At 41.4% G+C, this 25,819-nt stretch overlaps 1 protein-coding gene across 1 annotated transcript in view; it reads left to right on the forward strand.

Moving 5' to 3' along the window:
- LOC126416353 (thyrostimulin beta-5 subunit) overlaps positions 1–9,733 on the forward strand; it is a 135,524-nt gene extending 125,791 nt beyond the window's left edge. The window contains exon 3 of the mRNA XM_050084031.1: positions 9,346–9,733. Coding sequence (XP_049939988.1) covers positions 9,346–9,591 — 246 coding nt within the window. The 3' untranslated portion in view covers positions 9,592–9,733. The remainder of the gene's footprint in view (positions 1–9,345) is intronic.
- The last annotated feature ends 16,086 nt before the right edge of the window (positions 9,734–25,819 follow it).

The raw sequence follows: 25,819 nt of genomic DNA on the forward strand, positions 1-25,819 counted from the left end.
CTACGTTTCTAGCATTTATAGACTTAGAGAAAGCTTGTGACAATGTTGAGTGGAATACTCTCTTTCAAATTCTGAAGGTGGCAGGCGTAAAATACAGGGAGCGAAAGGCTATTTACGATTTTTACAGAAACCAGATGACAGATATTAGAGTCGAGGGACATGAAAGGGAAGCAGTGGTTGGGAAGGGAGTGGGACAGGGTTGTAGCCTATCCCCGACGTTATTCAATCTGTATATTGAGCAAGCAGTGAAGGAAACAAAAGAAAAATTCGTAGTAGGTATTAAAATCCATGGAGAAGAAATAAAAACTTTGAGGTTCGCCGATGACACTGTAATTCTGTCAGAGACAGCAAAGGACTTGGAAGATCAGTTGAACGGAATGGACAGTGCCATGAAAGGAGGGTATAAGATGAACATCAACAAAAGCAAAACGAGGATCATGGAATGTAGTCGAATTAAGTCGGGTGATGCTGAGGGAATTAGATTAGAAAATGAGACCCTTAAAGTAGTAAAGGAGTTTTGCTATTTGGGGAGCAAAATAACTGATGATGGTCGAAGTAGAGAGGATATCAAATGTAAACTGGCAATGGCAAGGAAAGCGTTTCTGAAAAGAAAAATTTGTTAACATCGAGTATTGATTCAAGTGTCAGGAAGTCGTTTCTGAAAGTATTTGTATGGAGCGTAGCCATGTATGGAAGTGAAACATGGACGATAACTAGTTTGGACAAGAACAGAATAGAAGCTTTCGAAATGTGGTGCTACAGAAGAATGCTGAAGATTAGATGGGTAGATCGCATAACTAATGAGGAGGTATTGAATAGGATTGGGGAGAAGAGAAGTTTATGGCACAGCTTAACTAGAAGAAGGGATCGGTTGGTAGGACATGTTCTGAGGCTTCAAGGGATGAGCAATTTAGTATTGGAGGGCAGTGTGGAGGGTAAAAATCGTAGATGGAGACTAAGAGGTGAATACAGTAAACAGATTCAGAAGGATGTAGATTGCAGTAGGTACTTGGAGATGAAGAAGCTTGCACAGGATAGAGTAGCGTGGAGAGCTGCATCAAACCAGTCTCAGGACTGAAGACCACAACAACAACAACACATTAATTATGTTTTGGTGTTGCGATTTCTTTTCCGTCACTGTATTTTCAGTGTTATTCAATGCATTTCTGTCTGTACGTGTACATCACATATTCCGATTTCCGTCGCATTCAGATAATTCCTTCGTGGTGCTTTGTTTTTGTTGCCTTACAGTGTGTATGTGGTTTGATTTTATCCAACAGATATTGTTCGTGAAAGCCTACGACTGTAAAAACAAATTAGAAATGTTTTGTTGACCGCCAGCTGACAATACATGCACCAAGCGTCGTCTTCCGCCAGCATTCTTCGGTGCTAGCATTTCGTTCGAATTTACTAGCACTGCGACTTTACTACTGCAACAGCATCAAAGGAAAATATACTCGAGGAACTTTCGACGTTGTCCAGTAGATAGTTTAGGAAAGTTCAAATGGGTCTGAGCACTATGGGACTTAACTTCTGAGGTCAAGAGTCCCCTAGAACTTAGAACTACTTTAATCTAACTAATCTAAGGACATCACACACATCCATGCCCGAGGCAGGTTTCGAACCTGCTGACAAAGGGCCAGGCCCAATTAGGAAATAGTTTTCAGGATCTGTTAATTATATAATACGTTCCATACTGGCCGTGCAGTAACCGTAAAGGTACACAAAGATCTGCATTACTGTAGCAATGTTTTCTGAGTTCTGACGTAATTTTCTGTACTTCACTTTTTTTTAGTATATTACATCTGCATGATATATCGGTACTGAACTACCGTCCAAAACGCAAAAGTGCAAGAGCTCTCGCGTTTTAACGGTGGAATTGATTGCGCAATGGATCGATGCTGCGCTCGGAATTCCGCCCCTGTTAACTCTTACAGATGGAACCAGCCCATTCCAATCAAGGATCCCACACCCGATGGGAGGAGCTGTTAATGAATTACATCTGCCACATGGAATGCTGCGGTGGAAAGTTACAAAGGGACAAAGGCGTTACAAGGCGTGCGAATAACGCCCAAGCAGGGGTGGGCGTTTCATTCAGTCAAGGCTGCAGTGGGGAACATCGATGATGGAACGTTCTGAAAGAATGAATACAATGCAGGCGCGCCAATGTCACACGGAGATGTCTGTGCATAACAGGTTGCGAGACGCAACTGTAAGCCCCACAATGACAATGCACGAATGGTATTGATTTGTTTGAATTTACTTAAAATTTCAAATAAAGAAGAAAAGCTTTGTCATAAAAACTGAATAGGTTTGTCATCGTCATTCATAAACGAAAGAAATGGTGACAACTCCCATTTCTGTCAATGACTCCTGCTTTACTAAAATATTAATAGGGGCCAATGCGGTACGCATTTTTAGCTTAATACAGTAGGAGCGACTCACCAACAGTGTTTTCTTCTGCGTAATTATTGTTTCTTGCCCCTCGATCCATATGGGTTGGAGGTAAGCTGCCAGCGATAAAAATGAACGATCCTTCGATTTTGTAAAAAGATTAATTTCATGAGTGGTGTTAATATAAAATTAAACTGTTGATTTTGTCGTTTTCAATGAAAAATGGAACGAACAGAGGGTAAAATAAAAGTAAAAATAATTTAAAAGACGACGAAGACAGTACACGATCTCAAAAAGAAAGCACATTAGTTTCAGTAAAATTTGAATGACCTGTACTGAGAAAAAAGATAGCCGAAGGGAAACACTAGGAGTTCTGTACTGTTACATGGTGTGGATATACTCATAGGGGTCGAGTGTGGGAGGATAAAAAGGGAGATTGGGGTGCAGGCATGACCATGGTATGAACAGGAAAGTGATAAAGATGGGAGGGGGGGGGGGGGGGAAGGGGTAGTGGGGTAGTCCTAACGTCGAGTGGGGAAGAATTATAATTGAAAGGATGGGTAAATATCGTAATGGTTTCTGGGACAGAAAGACGGTAGCAGTTTCATTAGGAGATGATGTGTGTATAGATTTGGAGTTGTTGGAATGTGTGGGTACAGGCCCGACAGCGTACCAGGGTTGAGGATCAGGGGGGAAGCAAGAGGATTGTTGGAGTCGAATTTGCGGACAGTATAGGATGTGCGGTGGTCATAATTGAAGTCATAGTGTCCACAGGACACAACAACTGCACCAGTATGTAGAGAAAAAGCAATAATGTACGTCACTTTATAATTTTTTTGGATAACCAGTTTCGACTCATTTGTATGTCATCGTACATCATCCTCAGATCCGTTGCTCAATAAAATGGAAAGCAAACAGGATACGACAGCACAAAGATGCTCTTATAGATGATACTTTCGGTTTTTTTCTTTTTTTTTTTTTTTTTTTGCCTCTTGAAACACCAATCACTTCTGCTACCTTGGTTATGGGTGTACCTACCGTTCAAATTCGCTTAGCTCCGCAATAGTGCACTCGCAACTACACAGGAAACTGTTTTGACCCGACTGACACTTTGGGACGTAGAGTACAATGCGCGTGTTCCGTTCATGGCCAAATACAACAGCACAACGTGCAGGCTAGGCTAGCAACTTTATTTATGTACAAGCACGCATTTCTCGTGGTGTTTCCATATTTTTATTCAACCCCTGTACATCTTAATGAGTAGATTATAACACCGTTTTAAATTTTTAAATCCAGTCAATAGGTTTATTAAAAATATCAAAATCAAATTTTTTTGTTCCTGGATGCTGCAGGACAGACAACGTGCAACTGGGATCGTGCACCATGGGCTGTGTTAGCCCTTTAGTAACATACTGGGTGGTTATAATTAATGTACAGCTACACACAGATGTCGCACTGTAATTATCGTAAGGCAGCGAAATGGGGTATATTTTCTAAGGCGGAAGTCATTTACCCTGCAAAAAGTTCAAATTTTGGGCACAAGGTGCAAATTTGGCACTGTGAACGCAATAAACACAATTAGAAATGTTTTCATATGTAATACGTTAGGAATGGGACTAGAGCAGAAAAGGTCAAACAAGTGAGAAAGGCATTACGTTCATTCATTCATTCATTCATTCATTTCGTATAGGCCATCTGTGGACCACGTTATTTCTACTGTCTTGCTTTACGTGTTCTGATGTTTGCCTAGTGCTCCCACGTTCGTTCTCGGTGTTGCTCCTTCCTCTCTTTGGTCCATGCCTTTCCTGTTTTTAGTTTTGGTTTTTCTTGGAAACCCTGCCACGCCATAAGCCTCTCCTTGAGTGCGACACGCTCCAAGATGTCATCATGGGCGCTGCTCACTTCTTTAAGACTTTTTTCTCCACCTCTGTGAACCAGGCCCATTTTCTTCTCCTGAAAGTAGGTGATCATACGATTGGTGAATCTTCCACGGTTCATTCGGGTCATATGACCGTAAAAGATAATCCTTTTCCGGATGATCGGTTATCTTCTATATGTGGGAATACAGTTCATGATTATGACGTCTTCCATATTCCCAATTCTCTTTGGTAGGATCTAAGATATTTCTCAAAATCTTACTTTCCTTGGCCTTCAGTTTTTCTATTAGGCCTCTTTTGTTCATTACTAGGCATTCAGAAGTGTACAAGACCTCCGACGGATAACGCTGCAGTAATGCTTTAACTTTACATTGAACTATACTGATCTTTTGTTGTAGATGTTTTTGGTTAAATGGAATGCCATTTCCATGCTCTTTCTCTGATAAGGTGGCTGTTACCCATTCCCGAGATACTTAAAATTTTCAGCTCACTTAATTTTGCCTTGACCCATTACAAGCTCACTTGGTGGTGAATTTAAGTTCGTTATAAACTTGGTTTTCTCAAATGAATTTCCATGGAATCAGAAAAAGTTGCAAGACCATCTGCAAAACCGAGACAATCGATTTCAAGATTTTGTTTCTTATAACCTAGCCTGACACCATTTTTAATTCTTTGGTTTTCCAGTTCTTTGTGCCACTCACGAATCACCTTCTCGAGGGCACAGTTAAAGAGCAGAGGTGACAGCCCATTTCCTTGCCTCACTACAGTCTTTATTTCAAAAGCTTCTGATGTTTCTCCTCTAAATTTCACTTTTGAGGTTGTGTTGGTTAGTATTTGCTCGATTATCGCTTTGGTCCTCTTGTCTCGGCCAAGTTCTTCTAGAACTCTGATCAGGGTATTACGATCAATGGAGTCGTATGCAGTTTTGAAATCCACATAGGTCACAACAAAAGTTTTATTCCTGAGGTTCAGGTACGAAAGGATGGATTTGAGGTTTATTACCTGTTCGACGCACGATCGCCCCTTCCTGAAACCTCTTTGATACGCTCCCAGCTGTGGGTCTAGCTGTTCTTCTGACCTAGTTTGCAGAGCTTTCGACAGAACCTTATAGGTTGTTGATATGAGAGACATACCACGATAGTTATTTACATCTGTTCTGTAGCCTTTCTTATGAAGAGGATAAATTAGAGAAGAATTCCAACCATGTGGCAGTCTTTCAGTTTCCCAAAACTGGCTAACAATTTCTGTTAGTTTTTCTACTGCCTTATCCCCTGCGTACTTCCAAAGCTCAGCGATTATACGATCTCCCCCTGGTGCTTTGTTGTTTTTAGGCGAGTGAGTGATTAGCTTGATTTCCTCTTTCGTGGGTTGTGATGAATTTGGGTGTACTTTTACATAGTTGGTAAAGGAAAATGTGGAGTTTGGAGGTTCACAATTCAGAAGAGCTGTAAAGTAATTCGCTAATATCTGGAAGTTGGCTTTATCATTGTGAGCTAGCTTCCCGTTTGGAGCTTTGAAGTGTAGGCTTCGAGGATTGTACTTGGTAAGAATTTCCTTAAAAGATCTATAGACGTTTCGTGTATTTCTCTTCAGGAAGTCTTGGTCAATTTGGGCCTACTGCATTTTCTCACATGTACGCTTCACTCCCCGTATGCAGCGTGTTTTCTAGCAACCAGGAAGTTAGTTTTGTTAGCCGCATTTCCCTTGGCATTCCATCTCTGCCACACATGCTGTCTTTGCTTCACTGCTGCCTCACAATCACTGTTCCACCAAGCATGCTTCTTCGGTTTCAGAAGCGGAACAGTTTCCTTTGCTGTTCAACATCTTCATATATACTCCGCTAACCACAAAACGGTGTGTGGCGGAGGGCACAATTCGCGCCAAAGTCATATTTCCCTCCTCTGTTCCACTCGCGGATCGTGCGAGGGAAAAACGACTGTCTGAACGCCTCAGTACGAGCTCTTATTTCCCTTATCTTTGAATGATGATCATTACGCGATTTGAAAGTTGGTGGTAATAATATATGCTCTACATCCTCGGTGAAAATCGGATTTCGGAATTTAGTGAGCAGCCCCTTCTGTTTAGTGCGTCGTCTATATGCAAGTGTGTCCCGCTTCAAACATTCTATGAGATTTGTAACGCTCTCGCGATGGCTAAATGTACCAGTCACGAATCTTGCCGCTCTTCTTTGAACCTTCTCAATCTCTAAAATCAGACCCTACTGGTAAGGGTCCCATACAGACGAACAGTACTCTAAGACTGGACGAACTAACGTGTTGTAAGCTATTTCCTTTGTTGAAGGACTGCATCGCTTCAGGATGCTACCAATAAACCGCAATCTAGAGTTCGCCTTACCTGTTACTTGTGTAATCTGATCATTCCATTTGAGATCATTTCGAATAGTCACACCCTGGGGCACACCTGAAGTTACCCTTGTTTCTGTTGAAGTTACCCCGTTCAGGACGACATACTGCTCCCTGTCTGTTAGAAAACTTTCTATCCATTTATTTTGTACTCATACATTAATGGGGATTTTCGCCTTGTTATACGCAGTAGGTTACACTTACTAATATTGAGAGATAACTGCCAGTCATTACACCACACACTTATTTTCTGCAAATCCTCATTTATTTTTTCACAAGTTTCGTGTGATACTAATTTCCTGTCAACTACAGCATCATCGGCAAACAGTCTAAGGCCGCTGTCAATACCATCAACCAGATCGTTTATGTAAATCGTAAAAAGCAGAGGACCTATTACGCTGCCCTGGGGCACACCTGAAGTTACTCTTGTTTCTGTTGAAGTTACCCCGTTCAGGACGATATACTGCTCCCTGTCTGTTAGAAAACTTTCTATCCAACCGCATATGTCATCGGATAGATGGTAAGCGCGCACTTTTTGGAGCAAGCGACGTGCGGAACTGAGTCGAACGCCTTTCGAAAGTTGAGAAATATGGCATCAACCTGGGAGCCGGTATCTAGAGCCTGTTGTATATCATGCACAAAGAGGGCCAGCTGTGTCTCGCATGACCGCTGTTTACTAAAACTGTGCTGGTTTCTGCAGATGAACTTCTCTGTTCTGACTAGGGCTTGTTGCAACTCTTCCCAGCACACTGGACATCAGTTTTTCCTTGTCAAATTGGTTAACGTTCATTTTATTATTAATCTTCACTTTCACAATTTGTTGAATATAAGCACTGGAGACGTTTAGGAGATGCTGTACAGAGCCTGGGACTCGGTGGCCAAAATCGGAACTCTTTTTCTCCAGCTTAAATCGGTTTCGTATTAACCGCACTGGCAAATATACCAAGTTTTGCTGCCATAAGATAATTACAGCCCACGCTGAATATCTGTGAGCAGCCGCACTCAGTTATAACCATCCGGTAAATGGAACTGAGGACGAGCTAAAAATGTTCGAAACCAATTGCTCAGAAAAAAAAAAGCTACCTACGTAGTGTTTCTTGTTCTTCACGTGTACGAAGTGTTGAATGATTGAGGAGAAGTAGGAATTTGATTAAATACACTACTGGCCATTAAAATAGCTACACCAAGAAGAAATGCAAATGATAAACGGGTATTCATTGGACAAGTATATTATACTAGAACTGACATGTGATTACATTTCCACGCAATTTGGGTGCATAGATCCTGAGAAATCAGCACCCAGAACAACCACCTTTGGCCGTAATAACAGCCTTGATGCGACAGGGCATTGAGTCAAACAGAGCTTGGATGGCGTGTACAGGTACAGCTGTCCATGCAGTTTCAACACGATACCACAGTTCATCAACAGTAGTGACTGGAGTATTGTGACTAGCCAGCTGCTCGGCCACCATTGACCAGACGTTTGCAATTCGTGAGAGATCTGGAGAATCTGCTGGCCAGGGCAGCAGTCGAACATTTTCTGTATCCAAAAAGGCCCGTACAGGACCTGCAACATGCGGTCATGCAATATCCTGATGAAATGTAGGGTTTCGCAGGGATAGAATGAAGGGTAGAGCCACGGGTCGTGACACATCTGAAATGTAACGTCCACTGTTCAAAGTACCGACAACGTGAACAAGAGGTGACCGAGACGTGTAACTAATGACACTCCATACCAATACGCCGGGTAGAGATGAGGAATGCACGCTTCCAATGTGCGTTCACAGCGATGTCGCCAAACACGGATGCGACCATCATGTTGCTGTAAACAGAACCTGGATTCATCCGAAAAAATGACGTTTTTCCATTCGTACACCCAGGTTCGTCGTTCAGTACACCATCGCAGGCGCTCCTGTCTGTGATGCAGCGTCAAGGGTCACCACAGCCATGGTCTCCGAGCTGGTAGTCCATGCTGCTGGAAACGTCGTCTAACTGTTCGTGCAGATGGTTGTTGTCTTGCAAACGTCCCCATCTGTTGACTCAGGTATCGAGACGTGGCTGCACGATCCGTTACAGCCATACGGATGAGATGCCTGTCATCTCGAGTGCTAGTGATACGAGGCCGTTGAGATCCATTACGGCGTTCCGTATTACCCTGCTGAACCCACCGATTCCATTTTCTGCTAACTGTCATTGGATCTCGACCAACGCGAGCAGCAATGTCGCGATACGATAAACCGCAATCGTGATAGGCTACAATCCGACCTTCCTTAAAGTCGGGAACGTGATTGTACGCATTTCTCCACCTTACACGAGGCATGACAACAACGTTTCACCAGGCAACGCCGGTCAACTGCTGTTTGTGTATGAGAAATCGGTTGGAAACATTCCTCATGCCAGCACGTTGTAGGTGTCGCCGCCGGCGCCAACCTTGTGTGGACGCTCTGAAAAGCTAATCATTTGCATATCACAGCACCTTCTTCCTGTCGGTTAAATTTCGCGTCTGTAACACGTCATCTTCGTGGTGTAGCAGTGTTAATGGCCAGTAGTCTAGTATACGATTCACGTGGGAAAACGTAAAATGACATTGAAAGCTGAGCGGTGGCCATGGCGTTCAAGGATTTGGGGGAGGGGTGTGTAACGTTGTTATTATTTTAGTAATTGCGTTGAACACGGCCCATGTGTACAGTGGTGCTCCCGCCTGCTTGCAGATCTCCGACTGGCGGTTCCCGTACAAGCGCAGCTTCCACCCGGTGTGCCTGCACGACGCCCGCGAGCGCCGCTCTGTGCGCCTGCGCAACTGCGAGGAGGGAGCCGCCCCCGGCACCGAGCGCTACGAGTTCCTCGAGGCCGTCTCCTGCCGGTGCGCCATCTGCCGCTCCTCCGAGGCCAGCTGCGAGGGACTGCGCTACCGCGGCCAGCGCTCCGGCCCTTTCAAAGCGCTCGGCCGCCGGTAGAGGCGAAGCAGTTCACGCCAACCTAACTGTCGCGTTGCCAGCCATCCACTCCACGTATACCAAACTTCGTACTAACAATGGTTTACCTTCCCTTCTGTTCTCCTTTCAAAGTTCCATACAGGCTCATCTACCCTAGCAAATCAAAAATCTGAGGTGTTTCAGTTTTTTCAGTGATCCCCCCCCCCTCACCCCCCCAACCTACCTATAATCTGATCTAGGTTTTCATCAACTACCTGCCAACAATTATTATACTAATGTTTTTAAACATACGTCTCTCTTCGGCCTTTCCAAGGAGACTAATACAGCTATCTGGTCTGCTATGAGCTCACATTGTTTGAGTTCCCTAAAGAGGCTACCATCTGGAGGCAACTCGATCTCTGCTCCATAAGAAAAGCATGGACACCTGCATTTCCTACTTTCCAACAGTAACCACCACTAACTGCCGAATGGAGGCAAAGAGATATATTGTGGAATTTACACATGATCTGGTGGCAAACCCAAGAGCCATGTATTCTTACACCTTTTCGGTTCTGTTGGCTTATGTACAGAGTGCAGATATTATCTGGGGCATCACACTATGTCTATTCCCTTTAATACGTAACCTACTTTGAACTACTTTCTCACAAAAATGCATTATTTCTGTCAAACTGACCCAACCGTGGTGGATGGCTACAAACTGACACGATCTCTCACCATTTATGCCAAAGATTACTTTCAGTATTACCTTAGCTATAAATCATTTTTACTATCTGCCTCTGGTAATTAGTCTAAGTATGTATAATTTGTTCGTTCCTAATGAACACGCTGAACTGTAAAATCCGTGTGTAACTGTCATTATGAATTGTACAATTCTTTATGGGTTTTTGTTGAGTTATTGAGTATACCTCACAGTACCCCGGGTTCACTTACTGCCTCTGTTGCCAAATTAAGTTCGATTTCTCACTGTTTTTTTTTCTTTTTTTAACAATAAACTCTTAATGAAAGAGCTCTAAGTTACTTACCTGTCCATAAGTACTGTCTTATGTATTCAAATTATACGTCAACATTGTTACGTTACATATACAATTTATTATTCCTGAAAAGTATCAATTGAAAACTGTTCAAATATAATTTACCACAAACTGCATTACGCTTAAAAATATTACCAATAATTTGGAGCATAGTTTAAAATCTCAGCTTCAGATTGCTCTGAAGGAGACGGGTGATTTCAGAATTCTTTTCCTGAATCTTTGCTGTAGCATATAGTACAAATGAGAAATAGTACAATTGACTCTCTTTCTTTTATGCTGAACGAAACTTTTATCTATGTCTGCTGTGTATTAGTTATCTCAACTGCTGTTCTTTTCTTGTATGTTTATTGCCACATATTTTCACTGAATGTTTAGTATAGAAACTAGTTTCAATTCATGTAGAGTATCGTGTTATCGTGTTATCTGATTAGAATAAATAAATGTTTATAGTATTACTGGATGTTTAAATATTATTACTCTTTAACCTCATTGTACTACCCTGCAAAATTACATGTACAGTGGAGTACTGTTTATAGCATATGGTTAAAAACGCTATTTTTCAATCTACTCCACGTTGTTTCCTGTACAACTCCCGTCGATACAACTAAACTTTACCGATCCGTCTCCTTCCATGTCCCCGGAAGGTATGTTGACAGTAACCTTTCAAAAACTTTTCGTGTCCACCGCTGATGCTTTTACTAATCGATTTTCTTCAGAATAAGCAATGACGCAAGCTCTTTGAAGAGTCTTCAAAAAAAGAAGAAATATTATGTATGGTCTGAGCGCCGAAGTGCACATCTGTAAGAGGATTGCGCCAACTTCCTTTGTTCGGATATTAAAATCCTCGGCGACCTGGAGAAACAGGAACAGACGCGCTTCTTCTGTAGCAAACTGATTTTTCAGAACATTGTTTAGAGGGAAGAATCACACCGTGTATTTGCCACCTTAATTTGAGAAATGTGTGACGCATCCCGTTATACAACATTTCAGTCTTGTGCCTTACTCAGTTTTTTTTATTCCATACAGTCATGATAAACTATTCTAAATACTTCTGTAAAAATATACTAAACACAGCCTAACGTGATGCGAAAGTAACACAGATGTGTGTGGAAATATTTTAAATACATTGCAATGATACACTTGATCACTAACGTCACTAAGCAGGGCTACCAAAGCTATCGGACTGTTCGTGACTGACTTTGGTAAAGAGAAGGAAGGGATAAAATCACCTAACCATTCACACGCAGAAACGTAATAAATATCCTCCAAAAATGAGAAAATAAATAACGGACTCTTGCAAGAAGCACTTTGCACGAGATATAATCATGCTTAGAACAAACAATAAGACACTGTACTCACTGTAAATATGACGCTTTATTATCAACGCTTGTAGCGTCCACGACGTACCGGACATTGAGAATTAAAGAAGACCATACTGAAAAAAAACTCAGTCTTTCTCTCCCAACGATGTCAGATTCAAACAACAATTATGCAGTTACGCTCCCTAGCTATGATTGAGATCATTGCTTAATAATTCCCGAACTACTGAACTGCAAAGTACTAGGTTGACTCACAAGTTCGTTAGCTTTTCGTTACCGAGCAGCCACAAAGAACGCCTGGGAACACACCTCCCCACGTCACAGGTACGACAGAGAGGTTTCCGGCCTTTGTGCCTACACACTTCACACGTAAGATCGTGCACAATACAAGGCGTGTCCAGAAAGTAAGTTCCGATCAGTCGCGAAACGGAAACAACATTGAAAATCAGAAATGTTTTATTTGCGACAGTTGGATCCACCTTCCTGCTACTTCTCTACATAATCGCCACTCCAGGTAGAACATCTGTCGCACCGTTATACCAACTTTCCCATACCCTCGTCATAGAAGGCAGGGGCCTGTACTTCCCGCCAATTCTCTACGCTCATCTATAGCTCGTTGCCTGTGCGAAAATGTTTAGCCAGTAGTTAATGTGACCAGAGATGAAACACAGGGGGAGCCAATTAAAGGCTGTAGTGCGGGTGATCAAACACTTCCCATCGAAAACGCTGCAGCAGCATTTTCATTGTCCCTGCAGATTTTAACCGAGAATTATCACGAAGTAGGTACAGTTCTGTAATGTGGGCTGCATAACATCAGGCGAAATCTCTCACCAAGACCTCATACTTGGTGAGAGACACTATTTTCTACGCATCTTTATGTGCACACTATGCACTCAGAACTGAAAAGAGCGAAGTGATGCAAGCGTCAGGGATACTAGAGACACTGTCGAACACATATGTCCCAAGATTTAATTGATTTTCACAGTGGTTTCCGTTTCTTGACCGATCGGAACTTACTTTCCGAATATCCCTCGTACGAGGGCGAGTAAAATGAAAACCTTAAATATTTTTTAAAATATTATTTATTGTGCAAAAGTGGTACAAAGCTGTATCACTTTTCTGCATAATCTCCTCCGCGCTCAATGCAAGTCCTCCAACGCTTACAAAGTGCATAAATTCCTTCAGAAAAAAATTCTTTTGGTAGTCCGTGCAACCGCTCATGCACCGCGTGGCGTACCTCTTCATCAGAACGGAACTTCTTTCCTCCCATTGCGTCTTTGAGTGGTCCAAACATATGGAAATCACTTGGGGCAAGGTCTGGTGAATATGGTGGATGAGGAAGACACTCAAAATGCACGTCTGTGATTGTTGCAACTGCTCTACGGGCGGTGTGGGGCCTTGCATTGTCATGTTGCAAAAGGACACCTGCTGACAGCAGTCCACGTCACTTTGATTTGATTGCAGGCCGCAGATGATTTTTTAGGAGATCTGTGTATGATGACAGTGGTCCCTCTAGGCATGTAATGCTCCAAAATGATGCCTTTTTTGTCCCAAAAGAGAGTCAGCATAACCTTCCCTGCTGATGGTTCAGTTCGAAACGTCTTTGGTTTTGGTGATGAGGAATGGCGCCATTCCTTGCTCGCTCTCTTCGTTTCCGGTTGGTGGAAGTGAACCCAGGTTTCGTCCCCAGTAACGATTCTTGCAAGGAAGCCATCACCTTCTCGTTCAAATCGCCGAAGAAGTTCTTCACAAGCATCAACACGTCGTTCTCTCATTTCAGGAGTCAGCTGCCGTGGTACCCATCTTGCAGACACTTTGTGAAACTGGAGCACATTATGCACAATGTGGTGTGCTGATCCATGACTAATCTGTAAACATGCTGCAATGTCATTTAGTGTCACTCGGCGGTTTTTCTTCACTATGGCTTCAACTGCTGCAGTGATCTGTGAAGTCACAACTCGTTGTGCCTGACCTGGACGAGGAGCATCTTCCACTGAAGTCACAGAAGTCACACCATTTGCGAACTTCCTATTCCATTTGTAGACTTTCTGCTGTGACAAACATGCATCACCGAACTGAACCTTCATTCGCCGATGAATTTCAATAGGTTTCACACCTTCACTACGCAAAAACCGAATAACAGAACGCTGTTCTTCCCTGGTGCAAGTCGCAAGTGGGGCGGCCATATTTGCACTGATTCTGCGACGGTATGTGTGCATCTGCACTATGCTGCCACCTATAGGCCATTCTGCACGCTGTTTGTAGCACGCATACCAACCTACAGGGTAACGGCGCGAAATTTCTATTTGTTATTACCAATTTAAGTTTTTCATTTGGCTCACCCTCGTATAACTAAATTAGGCGGATCGTTTTTGTAAACAAACTGTATATTTCCGGCAATATACGCCATTATTGTAGAAATTCTTCCACAATGTGGGTGTTTTCAGGTTGATGAACTCTTTAAGGTTCAGTCTGCAGTTCTCCAAGGAGCTGAGGCGTTTGCCATTCAGGAAATTCTGCGGGGAACGGAACAGATGAAAGTCGGATGGGGCAATATCTGGCAAAAGCGGGTTTTGGGATAACAGATCCCACTCAAATGAACGCAACTTTTGAAAGGTAACCATAGAGGAATGTGGTCTGGCGTTGTTGTGGTGAAAGGCGACATCGTGTCCCAAAACCGGTCGACTCATCAGTGGCTGCCTTGAGACGATCCAACCGCGAACAATGTTCTTGGAAGTGATTCATTCGGAAGAAGTTAGTAATACAGGACGCCTTAGCAATCTCACCACATGCATAGCAGATCATTTCTCGGAAGCAGTCTAGGTTTAGGAACCGATACTGGTGGCTGCCCTGGCTTGCGTCACGACTTAGTGTTGCGGACGTTGTTTTACACGTCCTGCTTCTTAGCTCCAGTTGCGTCAGCTTTCATAGCTGAGTGGTCAGCGCGGTAGAATGCCATGCACGATTCCCGGTCGGGTCGAAAATTTTCTCCACTTAGGGACTGGGTGTTGTGTTGTCTTCATCATCATTTCACCCCCATCGACATGCAAGTCGCTGAAGTTGCGTCAACTCAAGAGACTTACACCAGGCGGACGGTCTACACACGACATTTCATCGGTAGCCGCCAGCCATTCGAGAAACGGAGAATTCTGACTGTGCCTGATAAGGACTCACAGATGGGCACATGCTGAATCGAATTAGCTTCACTCACTTCATGAGGAATCCATAAGAAAATTTACGTGACTCAGCTTCTTCAAGTTGGTGGCTGCAGTAGCATGGGAAAAATTTAGCTCCAATGTCAACACCATCGTTTTTATTTTTGGATTGTTGACTGTCACGTCATTAAGGCGTTTCACGTCCGTAACTATTCAGATCGAGGTTTGTCCGTTAGGGCGAAATTCCCAATTCGAAATCGACGAAACCACTTTTTACGTCCTCGAGCCGTTACTGTAACGTCCCTGTACACAGCACAAATCTTCTGCATGCATTGTGAGAAGCTTTTCCCCTCAAGGTAGTAAAACAGCATAAGATGTTGGATATGTTCCTTCTTGCTTTTGACAGCTTGTAAACGTACGATCACGCTGTTCTACCCAATGTAATAGCTGTAATTACACAAATACACACTAAATAACGCTAGTAGCAAATAGCTATGTGGTGTAAAAAATTTATAATTGAATCAGTGCTTACCAGTTTAGTACGTGCTAGTATATATTCTGTGTCAAATACATTGCTCATAAATATTCCTTACATATTATTGGTTAAGATTCCAGAACAGTGAAGTTAAAGAGATAGGTAGAAAATAAGATACGGAACAGTAAGAATGTGGAACAATATAGTAACCACTGATTAATATAAATGCCTAAGGCGGAAAATAAGAAATGGTCGGAAAAAGACAAATAAATGACGCTAATAAGAAATAAGGTAACTACCTGTTATTAAGTATAATTCTCTGGATAAGTATACATGAAATGGCACTAACACAAGATAACAATAGTTAGGAGTACCATTACATATGATTCAGTAGGTTCGACAGAGAAACGGTAACTAAATTCAGAATCAGTAACTGAAGAAATGGATTTTCGAATCCGTTCTGCTGTGATAAGGATGGAAAAAATAGCAAGCTAAATAATGAGAGACGTAATTCATTGTCAAAATTAAATTATCAATTTATTCAGCAGAGATATCTACAATGGTGCCGCCTTGTCCAAAGCAAAAACGCTTCCAGTTTGTAATGGTTTGGATACCGAAAGCAAGAATCAAAAAGAGGTGACTATCCAGTATTTGGATGCAAGGAAATTCAGTCATTAATGACTGAGAAAAATACTGAAACGTTACAGAGGTTCGAGAACAGAGGAGATATAGAATTGAAGACACTTCGTAATCATAGTAGCTGGTAAAATGTTCAAACATTGTTTGTTATAACAGAAATTACGTGGAATTTGTTTGGATGTATTAAAAATTTCAAGTTTGCTTGTAATTTGAACTGTTAAGATTGCTCTAGATGTTATAAGAGGCCGATAAAACGGCGCCGCTGTTGAAAGCGGGAGTCCAGCTGTTACTAACATCTTCATGTCTGTAATATTCTCTTTTGTATTTATACGTGGTGGTAGGTCACTTTGCTACCAATAACTGCATCTCCTAAACTTGCCGCAGCGACTGGTAAAGCTAATTTACTCACGCCAACTCTACTCAACTGTGCGGCACGGACTGAATTAATCTGGGGCGGAATATCGCGCTGTTGGTGCCAACCTTAGACCAAGTGTTAGTGTTGGGAACCAACATCTATGTCACGTAACTTGCTGAAGAAAGCTGGGTCACTGTCGGTACACATTATGCCAAGTGGAATTGACAAAACATTTTTCAGATGAAGCTGAAACCAAACAGTGATTTTAACAATCGGGTGAATCTCTCGAATTAACATAATAACGGATAAAGTTCCAATATTGTGTGACGGTTCCACCAGGTCAAACCATAACGAACGAAACTGTAAGGATTGTACTTACAGTTTCATCTCTTTATACGGTGTTACAAGCTATGTTTTCTTCAGTGAGTGCATTGTTTTAGTGCGTCATTTAGTTCACCTGTTCCTTAGGACTGTAATGTAAACTATGAGTTTGGTGAATTGTCTTTACACTTTTGGAAGTTATTACATACTGTAGTATCCATCACCTCATACCAACGAAACGCACCTCACACTTACATTTACAATGGAGATGATGCTTCTTGAAATTTTCTTTGAACCTGTGGTTTCCGCTTTTTCTTTTGGTTCCTAAATGCGGAGGAAATCAAAAGCAAAATCGATTTGGCAGAATACGACTTTAGTTCCTTCCGATACTAAATGCCTCAAGTGACACAGACTTCAGGCAAAAAATACTTGCTGCATGGCTTCGTCTGGCCGTTTCGAGTAACATTTGCAAGGGAAGGCTCCAAATGTTCCTTCACATTTCATCAATGGGAAAACTGTTGCCACTACTGATATTATGGAGAAGTTACGAACTTTATAGAATGAATAGCAAGAAAACAGTGCAGTTAATACTCCATAGATTTCTGTACATAATTTACGAGGCACATACATGAGGATTTTTATAATTTAGTTTGAAATATTTATACTCAAATAAACACCATGAAACAGGAAACCATTTTCACGTGCTCAGTAATCATACAACTCCTTATATTCAGCCTATAAATAATTTATTCTATTTGGAAGTCTTTACACGATTTTCGAATTACAAAAGTTTTATCTGTGGAACGAAGTATTGCAAATCAAACGCTGCACAAGATTTCATTATTCCATAAAAAATCGTTTACTAAAGATACTACAGTAAAGAAAAATGAATGATAGTTCAGTAAGCCACCTGCAGATTAATTCCACTTTTCATCTGATCAAGATGTTCGTCTCAGCATAATGACGGCATGTGCTGTCTGTATATTTATAGCCTAAGATGGCAGCTATTACGAATTGTTAAGAAAGTAATAGTCTCTGGATGATCATCCTCTGAGTTTAACACAAGTTTTTACTCTGGATGATCAAAAAGATATTTACATACAACATTAAGGATACTGGGTACTTTTCTGGCTCAATATTATGTAAAAATCAACACCTATTTCTTTCAAGCACTGTTTACAGATTTATGTCGATATCAAGTAAAGCAGCACACTTTCTAAGCAAATTAGAAGCGTTAATCCATGTTATACATTTTATGGAGACATTACCAGATATCCATGACATGATGCCTGAGGTACTAAAACAATTTAATTCCACCTAATTTGTATATTACAAGTACAAAAAATATCGTCTTACATTTCAATTTTTACAATTTTTTTCTATAATTTAGTTGATTTTGCAATAAAGCTTATGTCTATTACATAAGTACGGACTATTGTAAATTACAGAAAAAAATTAGACCAATGCTTTATAAACTTTAGGAAATATTTGTACCTGGATTCTGAAAAATACAACTTGTGGGAAATTACGAATGAAGATATGAGTCCAATTAAACTGTGCTTCAAAACATTCCTGAAGCATAGTCTTCATCCTGCAGCATTTCTTCATCTTTAAGCTTCATATTGGCATTCCTTTGAGCACTTCTTGCTTCTTTGGTAACTTGAAGAGCGAATCTTTCAGCTTCATGCACCTGTTGTCTGTCACACAGAAACAATTGATCTTCCATATTACAGCCACATTTTATGCCTAAATTTCTCAGTACTTCCAACCTTCTTCCTATCACTCCATCACTGAAACATATCACTGCAGCTAGTACACCAACTTTTAATGTATTTAGTCCTACAAAAACATTCTCAGGTTATCTTTCCCATATGCAATTGCTGAAACTTTCATTTGTATTCTGAGTGCCCAAAGGAAGACATTTACTAAGTAACACAGGGTCACTCATGTCTCTAAAAATTGGTTTTATTTCATTCATAAAAGCATCAGGAAGATAAGGCTTATGATAGTATATTTGACCACTTTCTTTTGCTTTTTGGTAACCACACCAAGAATCTGCTCCTTTAGGGCAAAGTCCATGACAAGGTGGTCAAGTGTAGACAACTGATGAAAGTCGGTGGCCCATACGGCTTTTCTCATTGCTGTAACATTATTCAGAGGTGCAGTTCGTCTAATTGCTAGTCCATAATAACTCTGAAGAAGGTCTATTTCAGTTTCTGTCAATCTTCCTCGGCCAGTCAGAGATTTTCCATCGGACAGCAACTTCCCTTTCATTTCTCTTCATAGTTTCCTTAATCTAGCACCCATTCTCTTTGGCACATGTCCACAACACTCCAGTTTTATTACCTAGGTATCACCATAAACATTTAACTCATTAATTTTATTGAAAGCTTTAGAGTCCCCATCACCTAGGTACTTCATATATCTAACGTTATAAACGGGCACCGACCTCTGATATAGTTTTAGAGCTCCATCATACTCCATACCTCCACTGTAACCATTATAATCTCCTTCAGTGTCACCATGACAGATGTGGCAGTACTTAGATAAGCACTCAACATCAACAACTTTTCCATTCTCCAGAGAAGTAGGGCTTACAACATCATTCAAAGAACGATGTCCTCGACGTTGTCATGTCCCATCAAGTGCAACAGCAATGTCCCAGGTTCCACTAATAATTACACTTTCTTCTACTGCACGTTTCATAGATGCTTTAGACACAATCTTCAATGCACCTATAAGTATTTTTTGTTATGTTAACAGAATCTTCCGTCGGTTCGTGGTAGAAGAACATTATAATAAATGAAAAGCACCAGTTTGCTTTTGTTCTGCAGTATTACTTTTATCGTTAACCGGTTGTCGGCTTACGTACTTGCTGAACCTACTGGGAGGAGAAGGAAGGTACATAAAACAACAAAACGTTTGAGCCTATTGCACGCATTGCATACACTGACTTCAAATGCACATCATATGATTTATGCACAATGTTCGAAGTCATTTTCAAGGTAGATTTATTGTAGGATCTACACAGAACAACTAATTTTGACGGTAAATCCTTCCTGCTACTTTGTTCTTCAGTTATTTCCAGCCAGCCTACACCATCACATTGTTTAACTTCACCACTTCCCTTATAAAAAGAAGATGAGATTCCCATATCAACAACAACAAATTCACTACAAAGAGCGTCACTGTTAACCCAAAAAAATTTGAATCACCAGGAGGCGTGCCATGTGGGAGTTTCTTTCCTGAAGAACAGATACATAGGTTACTTTCAACAATGTGGCTTGCTTTGTTTGTGAACTGGTTACCACGGAATTTCCTTTTATTGAATTTCTTGATGCGTGGCATAGTTCGTATTTATTGCACACTAAAGTACATGTACATCCACAAATATATTAGTACTTGGGCGACAAACATTCAGTAACACGTGAACAAACTGCTTCAGCGAAACAAAAGTAAATACTAGCAAAGATAATCATTTACAGACACTAGAAATCTGCACTGTTACCAACGTATACAATGTACCATACGTATAATCGCTGGAAACAGTAAGTTCACAGTTCTTTTCGAAATAATACTGGTTTCTGTAAAAGAAATAAATGGCGCGTGGCGGCATACATGGCTGTAACTTCAAAATTTGGTATATAGGTCATTTAAAGCTTGAAATGGCGGATTCTTTAAGCAGCGAGAGAGAACGTTCTAAGCTGAGGCAGAAGGTGCACTAGTGTTCTTTCTTTCGACATCGATCTCATGTAATTAGGATTACAACAAAGTAAAAAAAATCGAGCCTATGGTAATACGTACTAGTTTTCATCCTCGAAGGGCAGAGGCTGTCTTAGCACAGACTGAAAGACGTAGCTCCCTTGAACTGCAGCAAGATAGGAACGAAGTAGCCCAGTTCAAAAGCAAAGGATCTCGTCAGGCCGTGTGGGCTGCACGTACAAGGTGCAACAGGTATGAGTGCAGACGTCTTTATACGTGGTACCTTGATATATACACCGTTATTTGTCCTCTGCGGCGTTTCTGAACACTTTTTTGAAACTCTCGCGTTTAGTGAGCAAACCACTGAGAGTTCCTTGTATCAAAAGTTACAATACGCACTGTCGAAACAAAACTGAGAATTACTCGGGCTGGGGCAGAAACACTTCCCGTTGCAATGGAAGCGATATAGTAGTATTCTACAATAGCAGGAATAATGGTCAAAATATTTGGAACTGGCAATTGATAGATGTAAAAACTATTACAATTTGTTACCATCAGATAGTATACACAAAGAAACGAGCTCATAACAGTAAAAATTACAATAATGTGGTATGGTTACATTAATTAAAACCATACGAACTCAAGTGCATCGTCATACTATTATAAACAAATTCTCACAGTCTTTAATATCAGTTCTCATGAAGTTCGAAATGGCGAAACGCTTATGGAGAAATAAAATAAATATTATGTGGTAAAGTCGAGAGTTTCAGTGTAAGTGCAGAACATGACCGCCAGGTCTCATAAAGCTTTTATGCAATATGTATGCAAGAGCAATACCACTTACAAGATTAAAACTTTGATTAATCGTTTAGCTTATATCAAAATCCATTGCATATGTGGAAAGTCATTGAAGTATTAGAATAACTGTCATTGGAGAAATAGTTAACCAAGCAAAGTATCTGTTGCATGATAGCAGTACATAGCGTTAACAAATCAAGGATTGTATGTGGACTTTTTAACATCGTTTGTCTTCCTTTGGGTGGTGTTCAGAGTCTACACAACTTTTTGAAAAAGAAAAATTGCTGCCTTTGTACGTTAAAATTATTTTTTACTAGGTGTTTGGCTGATATTTCGGCCTTCTGTCATTTTCAGCTGGAGCACATTCCAAAAACAGACTGCACGTACCGAATTGAGTCACTTCATTAACTTAGTACAACGCAAAACGCAGTTGCGTTACAAAACGACGCATTACTCAAAGTCTGACGATGACCAGCATACACAAACTGATATTTTTAAATTTTGAACCTGTGCTAAAGCGTGAAATGCTAGTAGTGTGTCGTTTTGTAATGTAACTACAGCCTTTCTGGCACTATCTTGGTGAAGCGATACCACGTGATGTGTGTTCGTAGTTTACACAGTATTCCACTTGCCGATAGCCAAACGTGGACCGTGGATGTCTTACCACATGTCGACCATCCTGCGCCTTCTTCTAGTCATTGTTTTCTGCATGTTTTTTTATTCGTCGATTCTGCGGAGAACTTCCTCACTTCTTATCTCGTCCATTACTTAGTTTTCAACTTTTTTATGCAGCACCACATCCCAAACGCTTCGATTCTCTTCCTTTCTGGTTTTCCCACAGTCCTTAATTAACTGCCATAAAATGCTGTGTTCCAAATGTACATTCTCAGAAATTTATTCCTCAGATTAAGGCTCATGTTTGATACCAGTAGAATTCGCTTGGACATGAATGTTCTCTTTGTCATAGTCCGTTGTTTTTCCTTGTTGCCTCGTTCGTCATAAGTTTGTAGCATCCAAGGTAGCTGAATACTTTAACTTCGTATGCTCCGTGGTCAACAGAGTTGATGTTAAGATTATTTCAAATGTCATTAGTGCTACTCCTCATTCTGTCTTCGGTTTATTCTGAATTCTTGATGCATGATTGTTAAACGGATTATTCCATTCAATAGCTCCTGATATTCTTTATCACTTTGACTGGGGATAACAATATCATGTAAGAGTCTCATCATTGATTCACGGGAAATTTTAACCCCGGTATTGATCCTTTCTTTTATTACCGACTTTTATTTGACGCTAATATCTACAAATATATTCTGGAATTGTCAGAATGAATTATTGGAGTCATGGATATCATCTATGTCATAATAGAAATCTATCCAAAGAAGTTTTTCATGGAGACGAGCATTGTCAAGCAAGAAGACAAAGTTGAAATTTAGCTGAGTTGGCTACGTACACGATCATCAACATTCATCATTCTCACATCACGCTGTCAGCACTATGTCAGCTTTCGGTAGACGAAATGTTTGTTGAAGCATAGAGACACTGAAAGTATCGATATATCTGAAGTAGGAAAGTGCTTGGCTCCGAAACACATGTGTGTTACTTTGTATTCTTCAGTGAAGTTTTTCATGGAATGCGGCGTCAGCTTCCGTTACCGGAAAGGCGGATAGAACACATTGTGTGAGCGGACACTTGTGTGCTGAAAACAGGAGAATGAAGACTTGTTACGGTCGCATTGTGAGCCGTGGAGTTCATAACGAAAACCTTCATCATTCTCGTGCATATTTCGAAAGGCGTTCGGCCTACCTCCCATATAAACTCATTATTGATACAGTCTTATCGTACTCGTCTTGATGGCTTGCACGTAGAAATACGTTGCGAAACCACTACACTGGTGTGAAAACGTAAGGGCAAAAGTAATATTCGCATGATGCGTCACTGCTAAGTAACATAGCTCGATGAAACGTATACGGTACATAGAAAGAACTGCTACACTATAGCATAGAAGGTAATTAAAAGGATTACGCAATGAGACGAACCGAAATGAAACGTTTGTTGAAAGAAAATAATTACGCTGAAGTCACAGCGATTTATGATGTTCTCCTGGACATTACGAAACGTGGTAGACTGTTACGAATAGGATGTATGATCACAATTGACAGCAGTGCATGGTCTGCAACATGCTCCCATACTGGCCACAAGGTTGGTAACGACTTCTTGTGGTAGGGCGCTCCGTTCCTACACCAGCGCGGTTGACAGCTCCCCAATGATCCTTACTGCGTGTGGACCTGCTCCAATACGTCTCCCCAACGCTTCCCACGTTTGTACAGTGAGATTTAAGTTGGGGGAACGGAAAGGACAGTGCATTTACCGGATATCCTCTCATTCCAAGAGCTCCTGCACGGGCGCAGTTCGATGCTGTCGCGCATTGTAGCCGTGAAAATGATGTAAGTGCCGAATTCACCCCTGAAAAGAAGCACATGGGGAAGGAGTACAGTGTCACAACAACACTGACCGGTGAGTGTACCGTGATCAAACATATGGAGTTCAGTACGCCCACGCAGTATCGTGCGTTCCCACACCATAATACCTCGACCAAGAAGACGATCATGTTCGAGAATGCTAATGGGAGCATTATGTTTTCTCACTCTCTCCCTATTAGGAAGCTGAATCTGCTCTCATCCGAGCAGAACATACTACTCCACTCCTCGTAGATACAGTCGCTATACTTTTGGTGCCACCGTATAGTGTGCCATCGGTGTGCGAGTATCAAAGGAACGCAAGAGCAGAGAGAGACCACTCCCATGTAGTCGTCGAGCCACAGTGGAGCATGAGACTGCGTGCCTGGCAATCCTGTCATGTGTGGTTGCAATTGCAGCCCCCGTTTGATGTGGCTCCCTTCTTGCCTATTGCACGACGTAGCGGTCCTAAGCTGTTATAGTTGTCCATGGTCAACTACCTCTCCTCCTTGGGGCAGCAATGTCTGTCTGTCCGGAACCCTCCGCATGCACTTGAAACAACGCGTGAGCAGAACCAAACTCCCGGGCTACACTTGCTACACGTCGTCCTTCTTCCAGTTTTCCGATGTCTTTTCTCCGCTTGAAGTCATCCAGATGTTGTCACTGAGCCACATTGTAATGAAGAACACCACATCTGTGCGCCGCAGCTACTTGCTGATTATCACACATTGCCTTTTCCTGTTCCTTCAGGTGTCTCGTTGCTGCGGGCTTAGACCCATTTGGCGCTAAAGTAACTCTGACCCCATGGCACGTGACGTCCAGCTTTCTGTGCGCGACTGAGAGACCTCTGGCAACATTCTTCCGCACTTTGAACTCGTCTCATGTTCAATGTTTAGTCTGTCATCATGGCTCGATGGATAATTTCAAGATTAGATCGCATTCTCATGGTCACTTGTGGCGCCTGCGAATAAATAAAAATGTTAGAAAAAAAGACTTCGAGGTATACCAAAATATACATCGAAAATAATGCTACAAATGCTCATAAAACTTTGCTTTGAAAGAGTCCATTAATGATAGAATTTAATGGAAAAACGATCACAATCCTCACCGAAAATGCGGTTTGGTTAACAACAGTGAAAGTATCCGCTAGGAGAAAAAAAATCTGTTAATGTTTCCTTTCGTGACCTTTCTCCCTCTCAGAAATTAAATACTCGGGCAGCCACAAATGTTTTTATAAAGAATAAGATTTCAACGTAGGCAATAATAGTTCGTCCGTGGTTTTAAATCAAGCCACGGAATGAATTAACACAATCCGTTTTACCTTCTTCGTTTGGTGCTATTTACAAAAGCTATTTTACACATATACCCGTGTTCCTTACCTAATAGCCGGCCTCGGTGGCCGAGCAGTTCTAGGCGCTTCAGTCCGGAACCGCGCGACTGATACGGTCGCAGGTTCGAATCCTGCCTCTGCCATGGATGTGTGTGATGTCCTTAGGTTAGTTAGGTTTAAGTAGGTCTAAGTTCTATGGGACTGATGACCTCAGATGTTAAGCCCCATAGTGCTCACAGCCATTTGAACCATTTGAACCTTACCTAATAACTTTTTCATATAAATATCTGTGTGCCCAACACCGCATAAAAACCAGCGAAAAATTTTCTTGTACAAGAAGAGTGATACAGAGCACTGGCTATTAGCGTGGCGTTAATTCGAAACCCTGCTACAGAAGAGGAGCTGAGGACAGATGGTAAAAAAACTGGACATTGAAGTGCGGTAGGGAGCTGGTGTTGAGTGGAATGGTACTGAGCCATAACAAGTTCATTAACGTTTCTAAAAACTCTAATGAATTTATTTTTTAAATCAAAAATCTAAGAGTAACATTGACTGAAAAGACTAAATTTCAATATCCAACTGATGACAAAACATCTCAAAAGGGCAACGGTATCAAATCACTTCCTTTTTGTAAAGATTATTTAAAAAAATACATTTACATTACA

This window comes from Schistocerca serialis, chromosome 8 (assembly GCF_023864345.2).
Source record: "Schistocerca serialis cubense isolate TAMUIC-IGC-003099 chromosome 8, iqSchSeri2.2, whole genome shotgun sequence".
Lineage (NCBI taxonomy): Eukaryota > Metazoa > Arthropoda > Insecta > Orthoptera > Acrididae > Schistocerca > Schistocerca serialis.